Source organism: Stenella coeruleoalba (genome assembly GCF_951394435.1).
Source record: "Stenella coeruleoalba genome assembly, chromosome: 14".
Classification (NCBI taxonomy): domain Eukaryota; kingdom Metazoa; phylum Chordata; class Mammalia; order Artiodactyla; family Delphinidae; genus Stenella; species Stenella coeruleoalba.
In genome coordinates, this window is record NC_137160.1 from 60590167 (window position 1) to 60611246 (window position 21080).

General features: G+C 52.1%; 1 protein-coding gene across 2 annotated transcripts in view; it reads left to right on the top strand.

The window, feature by feature from the left end:
• Nucleotides 1–2001: 2001 nt before the first annotated feature.
• The window catches only part of APCDD1 (APC down-regulated 1), a 31872-nt gene continuing 12793 nt past the window's right edge, over nt 2002–21080 (top strand). The window contains exons 1-3 of one of the 2 annotated variants that reach the window (XM_079942030.1): nt 2002–2312; nt 13879–14062; nt 17887–18418. In XM_079942030.1, the coding sequence (XP_079798156.1) occupies nt 2255–2312; nt 13879–14062; nt 17887–18418 (774 nt within the window). In that variant the 5' untranslated portion in view covers nt 2002–2254. Of the gene's footprint in view, nt 2313–13074; nt 14063–17886; nt 18419–21080 lie in introns of those variants that run through there. The other variant, XM_079942029.1, reaches the window with a different exon arrangement.

A 21080-nucleotide genomic window follows, 5' to 3' on the forward strand; every position in this document is an offset into this window, starting at 1 on the left:
ACTAGATGTTCTTGGTGACAAGGCTAAGTCCTGTTTAAGCAGCCAAATATGCTGTTTACATCATTCCCAACTGCCCAGCATTCACGAGAAATTCAAGTTCCTGCTTTAAACCCAACTGACCCTTGGGCAACATTCAAATCCCACGGGTCATAATCTGATACCCAAACCTAGTAAGAGGCAAGCATGTGATTGGGAAGAGTTGGTCCGGAGAGATGCTGCACAGCAAGCCCAACTCAGATACTCTCCTGCTCCTAGGTTTTATGACACCAACCGTCCCTTCTCTCACACACGGAGTCTTTCATCTGCCAGATTTGCAAACATCAGCCCGTAATCCTCACAGCATCCTTGTGAGGTAGGCAGGTGGTGCATGTTGCAATCCCTCATATTAAAGATGGAAAGATGATACTGATGGTAATAAAAACTAAAGCACCTCGAACAGTGTCAGCACCATCACATCAAAAGACCTGTGGCTTTCTCAGGAAAAAAAAAAAAGGGCAACTGTCACATGTATTCTCATCCATTTTACTGTTTTACGCAGATGCTAATGTCCAGCTAGTTTTGAAAGTCTACAGCACAAAGAGTTGAATTACTACATTGTTCAAAGGGACAGAAAACTCTCTTGGAAATCAGGCATTCTTTTTTAAGTATTTTATTTATGAAAAACACCAGCAGAGTACAGAAATGTTCTCCTGATTCCACGTGGTCCCTGGCTGCTCCTCAGCCAGCGTGAGGAGGTGACATTCAGCCTTCCCTACTGACAAACCCTCCTGGAGGAGAGCCCTCCAGATTCATCGGAGCGCGCCGGGCACCTCCGTCAGCAGGGGAGGCGCCTTGACTGAAACCAGCGCCTGGAATGGACTGATGGAGACTGTCCCTGCCTTTGGGTCTTCAACGCCCATGTAAAACTGAACTCCCCAAGACTGACAAACCTTAAACAGAACCAAGCTTTGGGCTGGGAGGGAGGAGGGATCGGGGAAGGGGGCCTCTGAGATTTCTCCCGTGTCCCAACGAGTCCTGCCTCCTGGAAGGGGAGGGTGGAGGGGGCCCTGCACCCCTTCCTGGGTCAGCTGGGGCCTGCGGCCGGGCTCCTGCGCTCGGGAACCCGGCGTCAGGACGCGGCGCTCAGCATCCCCACCCGTGCGGTGGAAACCTCTTCTCTTTTCTGCCGTCTCTTCTCTCCTCTCCTTTCCCTCGTTCTCACGTGCGCGCGGGCCACACACACACACGCCCCAAGCTTGGCACGCGGACCTCTCTCCGACCCGCTGGAGACCTGGGCCTTGCAGCGTCCCCGCCCCTTTTGGAACGCCTTTTACAAGTGGGGAATCCTCCCCTGTGAGTGGAGGGAAGACAGGGGTCCAGAGCTGCCCCGGGTGGGTGCAGAGAGGGTGAAGGGCACTTTTTCCTCCTTTGGCGGCGGGGGCCCGGGCGTAGGTCTGTGAGCCCCTCGCAGGAGGAGCTGTCCTAGAGTGAGCGGCCGAGGAGGAGGAGAGGAACGGGGCCGGAGCCGGAGGCTAAGAGGAGATGAGGCTAGTGGAGGGCGGGGCAGGGCAGCGAGGGGAGTGGAAGAAGAGAGCAGAGGCACTGGAGGGGGAGGGGAGGGCCAGGGGGCGAAGAAGTGCAGAGGGCGCCGGGGCAGGGGCGGCGGTGCCCAACACCCTTCAAGTCCTGAGCCGGGTCCCGGGAGGATCCCCCGCCCGGTCCAGGCCCCGCCCACGCCCATATCACCTCGCCCCACCCAGCCCAGCCCCCGCATAGCCCCTCCCCGTTCAGACCCCGCCCTCCCCGCCCCCAACCAGGCCTCGCCCCGCCCGATCCAGGCCTCTCCCCGCACATCGCCCCGCCCACCGCCCAGGCCCCGTCCCGCCCCAGTCCAGGCCACGGCCCGTCCCGCCCCACATCGCTCCGCCCCGTCCAGGCCCCGCCCCCGCCCGCCCCTTTCCCGCGGCGGCGCCCTGGAAATATGAAGAGGAGCTGCGGCGGTTGCGGCGGCTGTGGCCAGTGCAGCGCGGAGCGGCGGCGGCGGCCGGGCGAGCACGGGGCGGCCGGGCGCGCAGGGCCGGGCGCGGGACGGGAGGCCGGGAGCGGAGGGGCCGGGCCGGGCATGGGGCGCGCCGCGGCCGCCTGAAGCGCGGGCCTGGCCCTGTCCCCGCGCGGCCGGGCCGCGCCGCCCGGGCTGCAGGCGGGTCCCGGGAAGCTGGGTCCCCGGACGGCGGGCGGTGCGGCGCGCGCGGGCGGCCCCGGAGGAGGCCTGGAGATGTCCTGTGTGCGCCGCCTCCTGCTCACATCCCTGTTCCCGGCCCTCCTGCTTCACGGTGAGTCTGGGGGTGCCGGGAGCCGAGTGGACACCCCGGAACCGAGGGGACCGCGCGGCCGGGTGCAGCCCCCTCCTGGGCACCCTGGAAGAGGCTCGCCTTCCCGGGCGCCGGCCGCGCTCTCTCTGGAAGGGCGCGCACACAGACTTTATGTCCAAGTCCCCGGACACTTGTGTCCACTCTGCGGGGTTTCAGACTATAGGCGGTCATGGAACCGCAGGCTATGCGACCCTTTACAGAGTGTCAGAGCGCAGGCAAGGCTCTTGCTGGGGTCCAAGCTTTGGGGGCACTGTGCAGAGAACTGTGATCATTTCAGGGAAAAAGCAGCTCGGGGTGTTTGTGTTCGCCCCTCGGAGGACGAGTGTGTTGAGGGGCTGGGGAGGGGTCTCTCCCAGGTGGACCGGTAGGTTCTCTGGACGGACTTTCAGGGAGCAGGGGCCTCCTAGCAGCCAAGGTGCAGTAATTAAAACCAGTCCCCTAAGTTCTCCGGGACCTGAGCTTGTTTCCTCCCGCTCTTCTGGGTCGTTTTGTTTCTGTTTCATGTGTCACATGTCGTCAGCAGCTCTAGTAAACCCTCAGCCAGAGAACAGCAGGCTTTAAAAGAGTTCCAGGAATTGCACTGAGGAAAATAAGACAGCATTGCACCGGGGGTGGGAAGGCAGATTTTGTGGGAGATCTGTGGCGATCATGGGGGCAGGTGGCTGCAGAACATGTGCTGATCCAGATGTCCTGGGCCAGCTTTTCCTAACGGTGGACACCTGACTGTTCAGCAGAGTGTCCGCCAGGAGCAGGACTCTCCTGCTTCCACACCCACCACGGGCACCCCAAACCTCTGCACATCGGGTCATCAGGTCAGCACCCTCATGGCCTCTAGGTTTCTGATCCAGCTTCAGAACGCATTTGGCCGGCGCTGAAGGTCAGGGGTGACTCCCACACCATCTAGGAAGGTGAGGAGACAGCAACCCGGGAGCCCTGTGCAGCTGTATTCTTTGTCACCCTGCTGGGGCTGGCAGTATGGGTAGCGCAGGTCCACAGGCCCTGCACACAAGTTGGGCTGGGCCAGACCTGCCTGATGGCCAAGGTGTGCCCGGAGCCCCAGTGATCCCAGACTTTCCAAGTCAGGATGGAAGGCTGGCAGTTCGAGGGCCAGAGAGAGAAGGTGTAATTACAGGGTTGTACTCCTAGGCCCATCTGCTTAGAATTACAGAGCCGTTTTCATCTTTGGCTGAAACATGAAACACATCAGAGCCAATGGGCAGATCAAACAACAGCTGCCACCCACACCAGAAACAAGAGGCAGAGAGAGAGACACAGGGGAACGTGTCCCCTAAAAGTCTCCTGTCGCATCTGTGCAGGAAGATGGTCCTATGGGCAAGTGCCTTTAAAATGCAAAAGTACTTGACAATTTGGCATGAACAGAATTGTTTTTTCATAAAGCCGTTTGCCTTTTGGACTACAAAAGCCATGCTCAGAAACACAGCCTGGGCCAACCCACCCTGAACTTTTCTTCCTTGTTTTGAGAGCTGGAAGTTGTAACCACACTTCCTGCACCACAGTGTGGTAACGGCTGGTAAGGGGAGCCCAAGTATATCCTCAGTGAGGTTCAAGTATAGCCCCAGATTTCCAAATTCCAGCTGGAGTCAGCCTGAGCTCCTTGAGGTCAGGGGTTCACCCAGATCCACAGTGTGCAGGGAGGGAGTAAAGAAGGGGGGAATAAGCCGGTGGGGCCAGACCCCTTGCACGTGTGCACGTGTGTGTGCACATGTGCATATGACGAAGAGTATGTAAAATAAAAAAGGAGGTTTGCCAAGTTTAATGGGATGACGGGGATAACCCTGCAAAAAGTCACCCCATTTCAAAGTGAACCTGCAGTGGCAGAGCTACTCACACTGCTGTTGCCCACAGAGCAACTGCACTCGTTCAGGGCGCGTGGGACTCCAGCACAGAGGAGAAACCGAGGGAGTGGTCCGTCTGGGTATAAATCTCTGCGATTTGAGAGAGGCTTGTCACGATTCCTTAGGATAATGTAAAGCACCAAGAAGAAATCGGGTATTCTCCGTTTCCCCCTTTTCTGCCTGATTTTTACTTGATTGAAGTCGTTTTAATGGGAAATGGGTATTAATCAACCTAACCCATGGGAATGACTTGAGCGTGTGTCCTACTCTGTAGTTAGGGGCTTTGCAAGTATTTAAAAATTCCGTAGTAACAGATGGAGCTTGATTATGTATCTTAATAGAAGTCGTCCGTCTGAAGGACATTACCTGTACTCTTTTAGAATGGCTTCACGATTTTTTTCCTGATACAGAGGCATTTTTATTTTGCTACTTGTATATTTATGACAGCAATTAGGTAGGTAAAAACATATTTTCTATGCTTATGAATGTACTTGGGACCAACTTTACGAAATTTAGTTCCAGACATCATTTATAGATTATTTGTTACACTAACAAGTCTCGTTAATAAGATTAACAAGTGCACAAGGCCTTCAGGAAGATTCTGGGTGAAGATGCTGTAGAAACTCTTTATTGTGTTTGCCATCCGATCTTTGTTCAGTTTTTTTGGTTACTTTTATTTCAACGCAGGCAAGTTATAAATCACCCCTAGGTTCTATTGGTGAGTAAATTAGGGTCTGGAAAGACTGGAGTCCATTGTTTATTTTTTGCTGTGTTTTAAAACTATAAATGTAGTGGGAGACCCAAGTTCAAAATGTGACGGCATAAAAGTATACACGTTGGTCTTACTTTCCTGTCCTCCAGCGTCTGAGAACAATTGCATTTCTTAATCCAAGTAAAACCTATTGAATGTCATGAAGGTATGCAGCTGGGGTATGTCCCTTGTCACTGTTTTATTTGCTTAGATGAAAAGCCACGAAAATCATTCTGTTCCAGAAACCAGATTAACATGAGATATTTCAGGAAAAGTGGTGCGTTAATGTGCCCCGAAGTGCTCATTCTCTTTATTAATGGAAACATTTGACTTTAAGTTTTGGAGCCGTTGTTGGGGAGATGTTCTTCCATCGCCATTTACTTGTGTTGAATTCATCAACTTTTCTGAAATGGGAAGACACTTCTGAGCTATCACCTTTCACTTGAGTGTATTCTACTAAAACTGAACAAACAAACAAACTGTGGATTACCGAATGACTGCTTAACCAACAAAATGTGAGGAAACATTACAGTAGGGTAAAGTAGAATCTTTGAAATATCATTTTACCGGAGGCAGTTTTTGTGACCAAGAAAACATTGCCTTTCGTGCACTTTTTCCCCCTTAGTCATAAAATGTAATCTTGAAAAGAAATATTACTCATCTGCTCATAGCAGGGAGCAAGGGTCTTAGACAGATGGTAAATATTCTCTTTTGAGAGAAACTGACTATCTTCAAGCACGTGGCTGAGCCGTCCCGTCATAGCCGTGGTCCTTCTTTTTCTCCCTAAAGGAGTAAAGAACTCAACACCAGCGGATGATAAGACTGTGTAAATACCTACCATTTAGGGTCAGACTGATGACAATTTGATAGAATCAATTAAAGGGAAGCATAAAACTTTTAGGACTGGAAATATGAAAGGACTCATTAGTGATCTCACACACCTGTGGAAAGCTGACACGGCAGCACGTGGCCTGTGCGCGGCATTGAAGCGATCCCAAGGAAAAGCTCAGGAAGAACCTGCCACCATCCGAGCATGAGCTCTTGCTGTGTCCAGATGTTATGTGCACAGACCATTGAGTTCTTTTCAATTTGGGTTCATACTGGGAGTAAAGTTATTTTGGAATGTCATGTGATAGGGATCTAGGTCAGAGTAAGGATGTGGTGTCACCCTGTAGTGACTGAGGCTCGTCTGTTCTCGAAGGGTTTTCTAGCTTCATTCCTTCAGCCAACCATTCGGTCGACAGGTACATTAAGAGGGCCTCCTGTGTGCCTGTGTCACTGCCGGCTGGGAACAGGGCTGTGAGGAGGGGCAGCCCCCCTTCCTGAAGAGGCCTGAGAATACCTGGCAGGATGAGAAGAGCTTATTGGAGAGCCCAGAGGTGGGAGGCTGGCACACTGCCCTTGACTGCGGTGTTCTTCCCTGCTGGGAATCCCAGCACTCCACACACACACGCACACCCCACACACATCATGCACACACCAGACACACAAACACACACACACCATGCACGTAGTCAGACACACCATACACAGACACACACACGCATACGCGCACACACACACACACACACACACACACACACACACACGACTGTGTGAAGAGCACAGCTATGGCGGCAGCCATCAGCTCCAGGCCCAGCAGGAAAACCATGCTGTCTGTGGTTGGACCCCAGTGTCTGGCCCGGTGACCATGGCCTTAGAAGAAAATGACTTAGAAAATTACCTCATTTTCATCAAAAGTTAAATGAAGCCAGGAATCTGAAATCTTGACTTTACTATATTTCTCATAAAGGGAAAGTGCTTTTAGATAAGGTTTAAAGCTTGGCAAAAGCAGCTCTCTCAGCTTTGATCTCCAACAACATGGAAATAAAAGCAAGCGCTTGGTGAGTGTAGGTGCCCACCTGGGAGTGAACGGCAGCTTTTGTTCCAAAACATGGAAGCTGTGCAGGCGGTCACGTAGCCGCCTCGACTTCACAGCCCACATTACAGTGATGATGGCTCTCTTACCGGGGCTGGGCGATTTCACGGCAAAGTCATCACCTGCATTTCCCCTCATCGCTCCCGTTTTCTCTGCTGCGTGTTTTTCTGCATCGCACCAGTTCCACCGTGAGATGCTTCCTCACTCTGGTGTGGGATTGACACAGGTCACGTTGTATCAAGGACAGAAACGTGCAAAGTGAGCGGGAAAGGGCCTTTCAGAGACCCTCTCAGAGACCACCATTGTGAATGTCTTGACATTATATTTATGTGGCCGTTTTGATTTTATTTTTTTAAGCATTAAAGTACCTATGCAGTGACTAACCCGATCAAAGATGAGTTCATTCCCAAGTGTGCCTGAAAAGTGTCTCCTTCCGAACTCAGTTCACATTTTATTGTGTGTAAAGTGGTTTGGTGCTTTGGGTTCTCGATCTAGAGAGACAGGTGAAAAGCTGCTGAGCACATCAAGAGGATTCTCCCAGGGACTTGGCCACACGCCGTGTTCCCCCCTCACTTTTCCCTTCACGTGTCAGCGATGGGGCAGGCCTTGGAGACAACCTCACACGCAGTAGGCCCTCAGCCACCTGCTGAAGGGACGACTCAGGGTCTCTGCTCCATCCCCCGCCCCATGCCCTTTGTCTTCTGCCTGGTCCCTGTTGGTGGCCTGGCTCGAGGGCTCAGGAATAAGCGTTGCTGCAGGCGACAGAGAAATACTGCATTTGTTCCCTTTGAAGCCTGTGCTCAGGGCTGCTTTCTGTGTGCAGAGTCTGGTGACTTGGGTGATGCCAACAGTCACCTGGCCTCACGGGCCTTGAACTTAGGGTACAGATGCCCATGTAAATGGTTAATCCTGTGCTTCCTCTATTTGGGGAAATCTGGTTTTTTATTTGCTATCTCTGGGTGTTTTCACTCTCTGAACAGTAGACTGGCAATCATGGTAGTAGTAAAGATCATTCTGGAGTCATTTAGGATTTCTGTTGTGAGTGATTTCATCCGTGGAAGTGAAAAACTCTTACACACACACACACCCGCGCATGTGATACACCCTCCAGAACCCAAGGAGCTCATGTAGTTCTCTGCAAATGGTCATCTATAAAATTGTCCCCTAAAGCCTTCGGGAATTAATTTGTTTTCAACAGGAGAACAATTTCCTTCCAGGGTCTACATTTTTCTCCCACCCGTACTTGAAAGAAGCTGCCCCCTTGTCATAACCATTTGATCTGGGCCCAGGCCATGGGACCCCAGATGTTGGAGACCATTTTGTAGTGAAGTCACTTTGATAACCTGCTTCATCAGAACGCCACTGGTCGGGGCGGTGCTGTGGTGGCTCCCACTGGCGCTGGTATCGGGGCCTGGCTGTTCGTAGAACCCTTGACATGGAAGGCTGGTTCTCCACCCACTCCCTTCTGTTCCCGTGTAGTAACTGGAATTTGATAAATGAGATAATAGAGGCGTGAAGTGAACCTTCGAGTGTTTTACAAACATTAGTTATTATCCCCATTACTGTAATGTTCACTGTGTACAGGGGAACGAAAAGCACCTATCCGATGACTTAGCCAAAGTCACCTTGAAGCCTGAAAACTCAGTCCCTTTCTTACTGCACTGATGTTGTTTAACCCTTCGAGATGCTCTTTTCCTTGGATTCATTTACAGCAAAAATCTTAATGAATGGAGCCCAATGAACTAGTCTTTGCAACTGACCAAAATATCTAGACTCCTCAGTTCATCAAAGTCTTGATGTTATTTGTGTGTGCCTCCTCACTCGTGTGAGAAACACAAGGGGAAAAACCCTCTCTTGGACTAAATAGGGTTGTCACCTGTCCACCCCGCTAGCTCTGTATCCAAAGCAACATCCCTCAGGCACTGATGTTCCTAACGATTACCTCACTGTGATCTGCCTTTAGAGCCTGAAAGATCATAATGTCAACTGCACTCAACGCTGAATAGCAGAATTATCGACAACCAAATATCGTGGTTAGTCAACACTTCTGATTATACAGATAATCCAATCAAGTGAAGGTTTTTAAAGTTATTATATATAATAAGCACATTTATTATTATAACTAATAAGTACACTCAGGCAGGAACGATTATTACAGCTAGTCACCACCCTTAAGTTGGATGTTTATTTATACAATTGAAGATGTATGAAAGTGGACATATAAGTATTTTGCAAAAGTTTTTTTCCGGATATAGTGCTAAATTAGTACAGACCCTTACTTTCCTCTCTCTGTCTTTCCCTCCCTCCCTTCCTTCTTTCCTCTCTTTTCAAATAACTTCTTGGTAATACCTTTTCCCACAACATGCCAAAGATGGTCAGTGCCTCTCCGGGACCACCAAAAAGATTGACTGCTTTGTTGAAAGCAGTTCCCTTCTCCTATCTTTCTCATTTATTCAGGCAAAAATGATGCACTGAACCATGGCAGAAGCTTCATAATTGATCTTCCTGCTTCTTAGCCCTCCAAAAAAAGGGAAAAGCAGTCTTTTCAAAATGGAATCCTTATCCTGCGTTACATTGCTGACAAGCTTTGGGTGGTTCCTCTTCCCTGTTTCAGCCCAGTCCATGCTCAGGATGACGCACTCACAGCTCTTGATCACAGCCTGGCCTCTGTTTTGCCACTGTTCCCTCCTGGGCCACCCTGCAATCTCCCCTCCCTAAGGCCTCTCCATCCTCCCTGCACGAATCTCCCACCCCTCCTTATGTTGGGCATGTGCTGTATAAACCCTGCCTGGACCACTTCTGTTCAGTCTTCAAGGCATAGCTGCCTGCTCCCTCCATCTTTCTGAGTCCCTTTAGAAGTCCACTGGGATTCTGATTTCTTCCCCAACTGACGATTCCTTGGGGCATAATGTTTGTAGCTTCTGTGCCTGCACAGTGCCTGGCCCTGCAGAGAGTCCTTTCTGATTGTTTGAATGAGTGAGTTGCTAGTTTCAGTCTCAGATTTGGAGCTGACATAGTTCTGGCGATGCAGGAACATGGGGATCCCTGGGTTGACCAGAAGTCTAAGGCTGGTCTCCTTGGAGGGCACCCACGGCTGATGCTGAGAAGGAAGTCGTGGGATGTAAGGTGAGAGCGTTCCACATGGCCTCCCCCGTGGCTGAACTAGGTGCTTCAAGTGGCCTTTTCATTCCCAGCCATTTACTAGAAGGAGGCCTCACATGGGGGCGGGGTGGGGGGGGGTGTAATCCACGTCCCACACCAAATAAGCCAATAAGTGTTGGTGACCCCTGTCCATACTTGACCCTAAGAGACGGCTTCTCTTGCCTGACAGCAACGCCTGCTGTCACTTGACCCTTTTAATTTTGCTCCCTAAGGGTCATTGAGGTGGTGGGTAAAAAGAGAATAAATTCCAACCCTATTTTCCCATCCTAAAAATTCAGTCCCACCCTCGCGAGTGAGCCCTCAGCCACTGTGTCCTGGGGAGGGGCTGGCTGTCGAGTCCTCCATCTGGCTGTCCTGCTGGCCTCCTGGGCCGACGGCCTTGCCAGGTCCCTGACGTTGGCTCCTGTCTGACAGGAGCAGTAGCAAGACGGAGCTTGGTCTCTGGAAACCCTGAGTGACGTAATCTTCTGCCTGCTTTCTAATGATGTGCAAATGGGTGGTTCTGGGATTTTATGTCTTCCCCACCCCCTGGTTAAAAAGCTGACTGTCGGCTCCAGCCTCCTGCACAACCGTGCAGGTCCTGAGCACCACGGCCCCTTCCTTTGTCTCTGAACCCACCTCCTGCCCAAACCCCACCATCCCACCCTAGTCCTTGGACGTGCAGTCCAAGTGAGACCTTAAGAGCCTCCGGGTCAGAAAAACTTATCTTCAATCTTCTTTATGCTTCCAGCCCCTAAGCTACACAGAGTGGCAGCGTGCAGTTATTTGTTAAACCGAGTAGAGCTTCTCACCACCCCTGCTCTCCATTCGGGTCACCAGTTAGTTGGCTGCCGGGAGCCCGGACCTCGCTCTGTGCACACTGTCCCTCCAGAGCGCAGAGTGAGCTGGGCTCCAGGAGACTCTTACCATTATTCCAGCCATTCTGTTAGTTAGGAAGGCCTTCCTCAGGACCTCCAAGAGCCTTACTCATCATCTAAAATAATAGTAACTAACGTCTAACAAGAACCATGAACCACGTGCTAAAGGAAATGATCTCAGTGAATCCTGAGACCAACTCCAAGTGACGGCAGTGCTCTCACCCGCTCTGTACAGATGAGCACACTAAGGCTTGGGGGCGTTAAGTGACTTGTTTATGGTCACAGTGCTGATCATGTGTTTCATCGATTGTAGGATTTACAGTTTTTCATGTATAAGGTCTGGGCAGTGTGTGTGCATCTCCGGTGGGTGGGGCCTCTGGCCCCTGTGAGCCTGCAGGTGGCAGTCATGCGGCAGACCTGTCATCGCCTGTGTGAACCTGGACCCATACTGTCCTCACGTCACTTCCTCTGTGTGTGTCCTTGTTACTCTCCATCTATGGTTTAGTTGCCAATAGGTTGGTTTTGAAAATAGAGTAAACACTGCAGCCAAGTGTTAGAATTCACTTGTAAACTCCACTCTCAGCGCTGAAAAGAAAAACAGTGTGGAAATCAGGCAGCCCAGTAACAGAGCCGGGGGCGTCCGTGTAACATCAGTGGGGCGAGTATTTATCACGGTGAGGGGGGTGGTAACTGCACTTACATATTTTCTCACCGAGAAACAGTTATTTGGAAAGAAAGATGCCACAAAAAGATAAGGCTGTGTTTGAGTCTTGTTGTCAAGATTCGTGCAGAGCGAACCGACTACCTGTCCTGAGTGAAGTGTTGCAGCTGAAGGCCAGACACGGTGCCAGTTCTCTTTGGAGAGAGAAAGCAGTTGGAGGCCCTGTGCGTGCTCCGAGGGTGTTGGGACTGCTGCTAAGGCAGGTGTCATCGTTTAAATGCAAGTGTTTTTGTCGCTGATAATAAAATAATGATGCATCTTAATCATTGAAATCTTGGATTTGATGAAATCCTTTAAGTGGCTGATCTAGTTTCAAACCCAAGCAGCCCAGCTCCAGAATTTCACCGATGTCCGCTCCCCTCCCGGCTCTCCTTAGCTTTACGGGAAAACATTTGCGGGGTGTAAAGGGGTTTATAAATCAATTTTTAGTACATAGCTTGGTTGATCGTGAGAGCATGACCTCTTTACTGAATGCTGGGTGTCATCTTTCAAGAAGACTCTTCCGCAACTCCCAGTGCTTTGTGACGAGTTAAGATATGTATCTTGGCCACGTTACAATTTATCATCCAATTGGCCCACCAGATGGCAAGTTGTACTGTTTGATTTCATTCCCGACAGGGAATTCAGGAAGTGCTTCCTATCAACAAGATGACCACAAATCTTGGGGTTGATGGAGGTATCCCCCCGTCCTCTAGTTTAAAGCTAACTGAGAGAGATCAGCACAAGTGCCAGACAAATGGGGATTAAAATGCTGGAATTGGGATAAATACCCCATCAGAAGTCACAGTACAGGTGGATGTCCATGTAGGATTGCCAACAGGTCACCCCTGCATTTTCCAGACTTTCCACGTGGCTCAGTGCCACAGCCCAACCACTGAAGGGTCCTTACTATGGGGGTGGGAGGGGGCTGATCAAAATGCATGTATTTTATGTATTTTGAAAACAGGCTGGTTTTGCAAAGAAACAGAGAAAAATAGCCCAGTTAGCAGGCTTGTTTCCTTCTTCTCTCTGGGGAGGGTCAGGGACGGAGCACCCAGGACCACTGTTTCAGTGGAAGTGCCTTCCCTGGGATGGGAGCTCGAGGCCACGGAGGGGGTCCTCGCTTAACAGCCCTGAGCATTAATGTCTACTCCACCTGACACAGATTTCTGAGTTTTAGTGTCACCCTTGTTCTAGCTCAGGTGTGACTCACCTGGTTTGGCTGAATGGGGTTGCTGGTGAGGTTGCGTTTAACATTCATTGCAAAACGATTACCACCGTTTCGTTAACATCCATCTTTTATTGTTGTACGTTTGTCTAACTAGTGTCGTTTTTTTTTTTTGCTAACACAGTGCTGAATTCCTAGTAGGTCCACAATAAAGACCTCTCGGATTGTGAGTCACTTCAGGAGTGAATCTCAGAGGAAACAGTGGGCTTTCAGATGATAACTCCATCTGTTTTCCTTGCCTTTTTCTGCACACGAGGCTGGTGGTACTTTTGCATGTGTAAATTTTGGCCAACCCGGACGACGTGAAGATAAACTTAGTCCTAGTGTCCCTTCACCCGTGGAAAATACAGATGTGCAATCAACCCTGTAACATGTGTTTGTTTGTCACCAACTCTAAGGGGCAGCCTTGGAAGATCACTGGGGGAAATGCCACACCTGAGCCCTTATAGGGCGGGCGTAGGACTTGCACCCCCTCTAGAGGGCGTCCGTTTGGGGATTGAGAGACCCCGAGGTGCATGAGGTGGTGCGGGCAGAAGGGAGTCCCCACTGTGGGGCGCCTCCTAGCTGTTCCCTGGGCCTTTCTCCCCGTCTCCATTCACCCTTCACTGAAGCTGCTGGCTCTCTGCCTTCCTGTCTGTGTGTCACTGCACCTGACCACCCTTCCTGACTACCTTTTCTACCTGTCCCCTCAGCCCCATCTCCAGCCTTGATGACTCTGGAGCACACAGTTCTGTCCCCTGCAGCCCTGCACAGCTGCTCGTGGGATGCACGGCCTTGTTGGCAGTTTCATGGACCTGGGTTTGAGCTCAGGCTTTGCCAGGAGCTCGTCAAGCGACCTCATGCAAATCACATTCGTTATCTCCACAGACCCCAGTTTTCTCACCTGGGAGAGGATCTCCTGGGACACTGTAGAATGTGAATTCTAGGAGAGCAAAGACAGTGATAAAACCTGGCATTTCCCACCTGTGGGATGTCCCCGCCTCGGGGACAGCTCCTCAGCTGGCCTCACGTCTCTGCAGCTCCCCTGACACCTGCCTTGCCTGTATCTGTTTCAGGGCTGGGAGAGGGCTCTGCCCTCCTTCATCCGGACAGCAGGTCCCACCCTAGGTCCTTGGAGAAAAGTGCCTGGAGGGCTTTCAAGGAATCCCAGTGTCACCACATGCTCAAACATCTCCACAATGGTGCCAGGATCACTGTGCAGATGCCGCCTGCCATCGAGGGCCACTGGGTGTCTACCGGGTAAGAGGCTGGGGCGGGGGTCCCGGGAGGTCCTGGAGAGCGCACTGCTATGCAGAGCCTTCTTAGGGTTTCTCAGGTGCACAGAGACTTTCTAGAATTTACAGTGATTCTGGGGTTGTCTGAGTTCTAACTCACAGCCAAGCGACGCTTTGAAACTCGGGTTGGTGAAGAAACAGAGCTCAGTCCTGTTGAAATCTTAGCCTCAGCAGCGGTGATACGGTACCACTGTATCCCACATGGGAGTGAATATGTCCTTGTTTATTGAACCCCATAGGACCACTCCTGTATGAAAAGAAACCATTAGCAAGTGAAATTAGGAGTCTGTGTTTCACCAACCCTGAAACACGACTTGCAAGCTTCTGATGGTCTAAATATTCTAGCCATATTCTGGTAATTTAATATACAGCTTCAGGGTCTGAGAGTAAGTTAAAAGGTACCCATGCTACCTCAACCAGCCAGGGTGCAGCTCTTGGCTTCTTTTCCAGGCTGTGGAGCTGAGATTTATCCCAGTTTGAGCTCTTGCTTATCTTCCATTAGAGCTTTTAAAAATAGCCCAGAGGCAGACCTGCAATCTCTTTCCTGCGCATTAAATTGTCGCAAATTCACAAGGCTAACGGTGGGATCTGATCACTTCTGTGCAGACCACTCCTCCAGGTACCTTGGGGAGGGATCACAGGCATCCAGAGAAGACAAAAAAGAAATCTTAAGAGGAAGACCTAGCGGGTTTTGGTTTTTGGTTTTTTCCGAAAAATGGGGTTTCTCAAAATAACCGCATGGTCAGTATTGGCACAAACAATCTTAACGCGACGTACTTTTAAATAATTTATCATTTTGTTCAACAAATATTTCTGGAGCTCACAAATATTTACCGCACGTGAGCACTGTTCTAGATTTTGTGTGTATAGCAGCGAACCAAACAGACATGGCCCCTGTCTTCGGGAATTTTACAAATACACAAAGAAGTGTTACGAAGAGGGAAGAAACAACAGGTGCTCAAGGAGAATAGCAGGGCCCCTATTTTAGGACAGGGTGGGGTAGGAAGGGCTACCAAGAAGAGGACACTTGAGCTGAGATGTCCTTGGCTGTGCAAGACCAGGGAAGAGCTTTCCCTGTGGGAGGACTAGCAAAGGCTGGACCGGAGAAGCACGGACAGGAGCCCTTGTTCTGGGGGTGGGGAACAGCCCCAGGCAGGTCAAGGAGGAGGCGGGGCCAGCCCCCAGGGCCCCCTGCACGCCTTGTCTCTTCGAATTTGGCTTTTAATCTAAGAGAACTGGGACGTCATTGAAGAGATTTCAGCAAGGGCTGTGCTCAAACCTGATTCAGCATGACTGAAGGGTGCTCTGGCTGCAGGGGGGTGGTGGGAAGAGTGACTTGGGGACAACCAGGGTTCTTGGCCTCCTTAATCCATAGAAATTGACAAGAGGCCAGACAAGAAATTCAGGCCAGGCTTTACTGGGGCCCCTGGTGCAGCAAGGGGGAGCAAGAACAAACAACAGGTTCCCCTGCTTGCTTCCCAAGGAAGGGCGAGCTGGTTCCTTGTATGGGGTGAGGGTAGGGGCAGCTCCAGGGGTGGGGCCGGAGGCGTGGCTCAGGCGGTCTGCCCACCCCTTGGTGATGTAGAGTGCAGGGGGCAGGTGCAGTACCCTGCTTTGCTCCTGACTCTTCAGAAGTGGCAGTTGGCTTTTTGGTCTCTTTGTATCTTGTTATCCATAATTTGCCCCAACTGAGCATGCGCACAGTTATTTTTAGTCTCTTATAGTTTCTTTGTATTTTGTTGCCTGAGGAGACGAGTGTCCAGGTACAAGCACTGCAGCAAAAGGGTCCCAGGTCCCAAATTGTTTCAACTTGGGGATGACCAATTAAAAGACTCAACAGTCCCGGCTGGAGATGACCAAGGCCTGGGTGAGGGGCGTCGGGGATGGGGTGATGGAGAAGTGAGTGGGCTTGAGCTTGGGACCAAATCAACAGATCCTCAAGCTGAGATGAAGTGTTAGAAGTCGGCGATCCTCCTGTCTGAACTGCAACAGACATGAATCGCTGCTCACACGGAAGGACTCCTCTGTCCCTGGGAAGGAACATGGGCTTCCTCTCCCTCCTGTCACAGAGACGGATGCCCAGAGCACCACTGGCTGCTGTCTGGCGGTATCTGCGGCAGGTGACAGTCTTTACTAAGCTAATGGTACCCACTTCTAAGTGGCCCGTTCATCAGTTTGTAAACTAATAGTAGTTTTGAGAACCACTGGCCTCTGGGATTTCAGTCCCACTGCTTGATTTCGCCACTCAGCTCAAACCAGAACTACTGTATCTAATAAGTTTATATATAAATAATAGACACAAGCAGGGTTATACGGCCAAGACTGATAAGACTGAAGTCTCAATGTCACTGAGACTAGGATCTGATTAAAGGTGACGAGTGGACAGATTCTTTGCCCAATGCAAGGAAGGAAACCCCCTCATTTCCTGATGTGGGCCGTGCTGCAGTTGTAAAAATTGATTACAGTTAGACCAGATGAGGAAGGTCCCATCCAGGTGTTTCTGGCCTAGGCATCCAGCCTTTACCTGATGCCACAGCAGGAAACATTTTGCAGACTTCCCTGGTGGCACAGTGGTTAAGAATCTGCCTGCCAATGCAGGGAATACAGGTTCGATCCCTGGTCCAGGAAGATCCCACATGCCGCGGAGCAACTAAGCCCATGCGCCACAACTACTGAGCCTGCACTCTAGAGCCCACAAGCCACAACTGCTGAGCCCATGTGCCACAACTACTGAAGCCTGCACTCCTAGAGCCTGTGTTCCGCAACAAGAGAAGCCACTGCAATGAGAAGCCCGCGCACCGCAACAAAGAGTAGCCCCCGCTCGCCGCAACTAGAGAAAGCCCGCGCGCAGCAACGAATACCCAATGCAACCAAAAATAAATAAATAAATAATATTTTAAAAAGATATTAATATTAAAAAAAAAAGAAAACATTCTGCCACTGTCGGCAGCACAACCGAAGGAGCCCTACCTGCCTCTTTATTTTCTGCTAGAGGGAAAACTAATTTTGACTGGACGGGCTAAGAGATGAGTTTCCAGTGGCCTCCAAGGGGTGCCTCCTTGAGACTAGATTCCGTTCCAGGACAACAGACACCTGGCACCTGGCTGCTGTGGACACGGTCCAGATGATGGAAGTGGTCAGGAAATCAACATCTCTGACAACACAGGGAGCATCTTTCCTAGGCCAGCCCCGCACCCTCCTTCCTCCTTCCCGCCTGGGAGTGAGGCCAAGGGGGGCGCTGAGGACGGCAGGTTCCTGCCCTTCTGTCTTGTCCATAAAGTGAAAGGAGGACAACCCCGGTATAGAGTGACCGGGAGCACGGGTGCTGGGCCAGGCTCCCCCGGGCTCACATCTGGCTCCAGTGCTGGCTGGTGAGGGGACCTTGGACACATTGCCTCAGCTCTTATGCCTCAGTTTCCCTATCTGTAAAACAGGACAGTAATAATACCCACCCTTATAGCACAGGGAACTATACTCAATATCTTGTAATAACCTATAATGGAAAAGACTCTGAAAAAGAACAAAACTGAATCATTCTGCTATATACCTGAAACACTGCAAATCAACTATACTTCAACAACAACAAAAAAATAGAGAATAAAATGATCCTTGGGATGTAAATAATAATAATAATAATACCCCCCACCCCCAGCTCATAGGTTGCTGTGCGGGTTCCATGAACTGCCCGGAGTACCATCCTGTTATCATTACCGTGATCTCCTGGCACTGTGATGAGCCTCCTCCTCGTGGCTTTGGGCTCACAGGCGTCTTCCTCCCCCTTTTCTGCAGCTGTGAGGTGCGGTCGGGCCCCGAGTTCATCACCAGGTCCTACCGGTTCTACCACAACAACACGTTCAAGGCCTACCAGTTCTACTACGGCGGCAACCGCTGCACCAGCCCCACCTACACACTGGTGGTCCGCGGCAAGATCCGCCTGCGCCAGGCCTCCTGGATCATCCGTGGCGGCACCGAGGCTGACTACCAGCTGCACCGCGTGCAGGTCGTGTGCCACTCAGAGGCTGTGGCGGAGCGGCTCGGCCAGCTGGTCAACCGCACGTGCCCTGGCTTCATGCCCGCTGGGGGTCCCTGGGTGCAGGACGTGCCCTATGACCTGTGGCGGGAGGAGGGCGGCCGCGAGTGCACCCGGGCCGTGAACTTTGCCATGCACGAGCTGCAGCTGGTCCGTGTGGAGAAGCAGTACCTGCAGCACAACCTGGACCGCCTGGTGGAGGAGCTCTTCCTGGGTGACATCCACACTGACGCCTCCCAGAGGATGTTCTACAGGCCGTCCAGCTACCAGCCCCCGCTGCAGAATGCCAAGGTACCCCTCACCACCCTGCATAGCCCCTGGTGGGGCGGGGCTCTGCATCATGGAGGGGCTGCTGGGGGGGACGGGGGCGGGAGGGCTGCAGTTTGGGTGGGGGGACACGTAGCCCAGTCAGGAGGCCTGGGTGGGCCACCGTCTTGCTCTGTGATGGGGCCTCGGTCTTCCTATTTGATGAGGGTGGTGGTCCTAGGACTGGTGATGCAGAACAGCCTTGGTGGTCGTCCTCGAAAATTCCTAAGGCTCCCTTCTGCCCTGACCCTCTGGGAACTTCTTCTGTGAGTCTAAGAGGAAAGCTTGCAGGAAACGTGGAGATGTTCTAACCTACCTGGGAAGATGCCCAGCAGGGATCCTGGCCCTGGGGCCGGGGGCAGGGACAGTGCTGCTGGCCTGGGGCTGTGGACCCTTAGAACCTCCTGTTCCGTCTCCACAACGACCCTGTGAGGCAGTGACGACCACCTCTTAGCAGAAGAGGGGGCAGCTGAGGTGCGAGGGGTGGTCTCCTGCCCAAGGTCACTGGTTGGTGAGTTTCAGGGCTGGAACTTGCCCCCAAACCTTTCCCCAGACCCCACTGGACTATTTCCCCAAATCCCACACTCTTCCCATCGGACTAAGTGAGAAATCACTGTGACCCGAGGGGAGGATGGAGGGGGCAGGAAACAATTAAAACCTTCTAATGTTCTTTTCTTAAATGATAGTCCCTGTAATTACACTTGGAATTCTCCAGGCATTTCCTTCCCACGGGCTCAGAGTCCGTGTCTGCACGTAACAGGGTCATTACCACCGCAGAAGCTGGGGAGGCAGGAAGGGGGCCTGGGGGGCAGCGGCTTTCTTCCCAGTGTCGCCCACCATCAGACCGGCTTTTCTGGCTTCCTTTCTAGAACAGCAACTCTCCAGTTGCAGGCCTTGTCCAACTTTTGTTTGGTGGTTTATTTGTTTTTAGAGCATCTGTTTTCTTCTCAGTCCTTGGAGCGCGCTCATGCCTGGTGAGGGTCCTGCTGGTACTGCCCCCGCTGGACCACTCGGTTGTCTTCTTTCTGTCTGTTACCGCGAGCTTGTGTCGTGAAAGTTGCCTTTATGATGACTGTGGGGCGTCTGCCAGGAGGCCGAGCGGGCAGGGAGGCTTCCTCTGGATGCGCATCTCAGGGACATCCCCTCCCCGTGCCGAGGGGACGCTGGGCTCCGCGCAGACCCCGGCCAGGTCCGCTGTGCTGTGCCCTGCGCGTTCTAGAGGCGCCAGGTGAGGCGGGGCTGCGAGGGAGAGGGCGGCCCTCCTGCCCCGGGGACCCCAGGCGTCCTCGCAGGGAGGGGGCGGGCAGTGGGCTCTGCCTGCTTCACAGCCAATGCAGAGGCACCAAGATGGGACTCTGCCTAGGGACCGCCAGGGCGAGGGCCCGGCTTCTGGGAAACGGAGGAACCGTCGAGGGACCTTTGCAGGTGGCCGCCTTATCCAGACGCTGCAGCTTAACGACGCTTCTCTGCAAACCCCTGGTGTCAGGTGGCAGCGGGAACGGGATTTTCAGACGTGCATCTGGCTTTCTATGAGCACAGTCGAGCCAACATTCACATTATCTCCGGGAGTAAGGGTGTCGTGAGTGAAAACGGTCTGCAGCTCATCCAGAAACCCCATGGGAGCCAGAGCCCTGACCCAGCCTGGCCTGAGCCTGTGGGAGGATCCTCCCAGGAGCAGAGCCTTCATCCCTGCTCACCATCCAGCGAGGATGCTGGTGAGTAGGGTGGCCAGGGCCCAGGAAGGAGAGAGGAGGCTGGATGGAGGCCCCCTGCCCAGAGGAAGCAGCAGACAGCCTGGACCGACTGGCTACCACTCTGAACCTGACCTTGGGCTGTTGGTGCATGTTGTCGGGTCCAGACTCCGTTTCCTCACCTGCGGATGCCCACGTGGGCTCTTTGATCTCTTGAGCTCTCCTTAGGCCTGGAAAAGAAAGGAGTACCCACAACCACCTTTCTTGTCTTACCTCCATCTCTGCCACTCCTCTCACTCCCATTTTCTCTTCCCTCCTCTGCAGGGGCAGTTGTGGGACCGTCTCCCCAGATTCTTAAGAAGTAAACTCTTTAAACCCTAGGCCACAATCCCTCATTCAAGAAATATTAAGGGTGGAAAGAACCTTGGATCTTGGAGATTATCCAGGACACACTGTTAAGCTTTTTTGTTTTAAAGGAAGGTACAGAATAGCATGAACAGTGTGGTGCCATGTGTAAAGCTAGTAATAGAAGAAGAAGGTAAGCTGAACCGGGAGCCAGTGTTTCTGCAGTGGAACAGCGATGGCCTCAGAGGAGGGGGACAGTGTGGCCGGGGGAAAGATACTTGTCACCGTGAACGTTTCTGTCCCTGCTGTGACTTGTGCTGTGATCTTATACCACCCAAACTCCATCACCACGCTCAAAACAGATTCCAAAAAGGCAGGATTCTGAGGCTCGGAGGAACGCTGTGGCCACAGAGGAAGCCGATGAAGAGGCTGGGCGGACGCAGGCCGGCGTCCAGGACCTGGCCTGTGCTCTCCCCCGAAACCGGCCCAGGTCCGCGTGGCTCTGGGAGCTGAAAGGACCCGTTCTTCTCCTGTTGTCCCTGGCGTGTGCATCCTGGCCTGCAGTGAGCAAGCAGTCAGGAAGTTTTGAGATCCCTCCGCAGGCCGGCTAG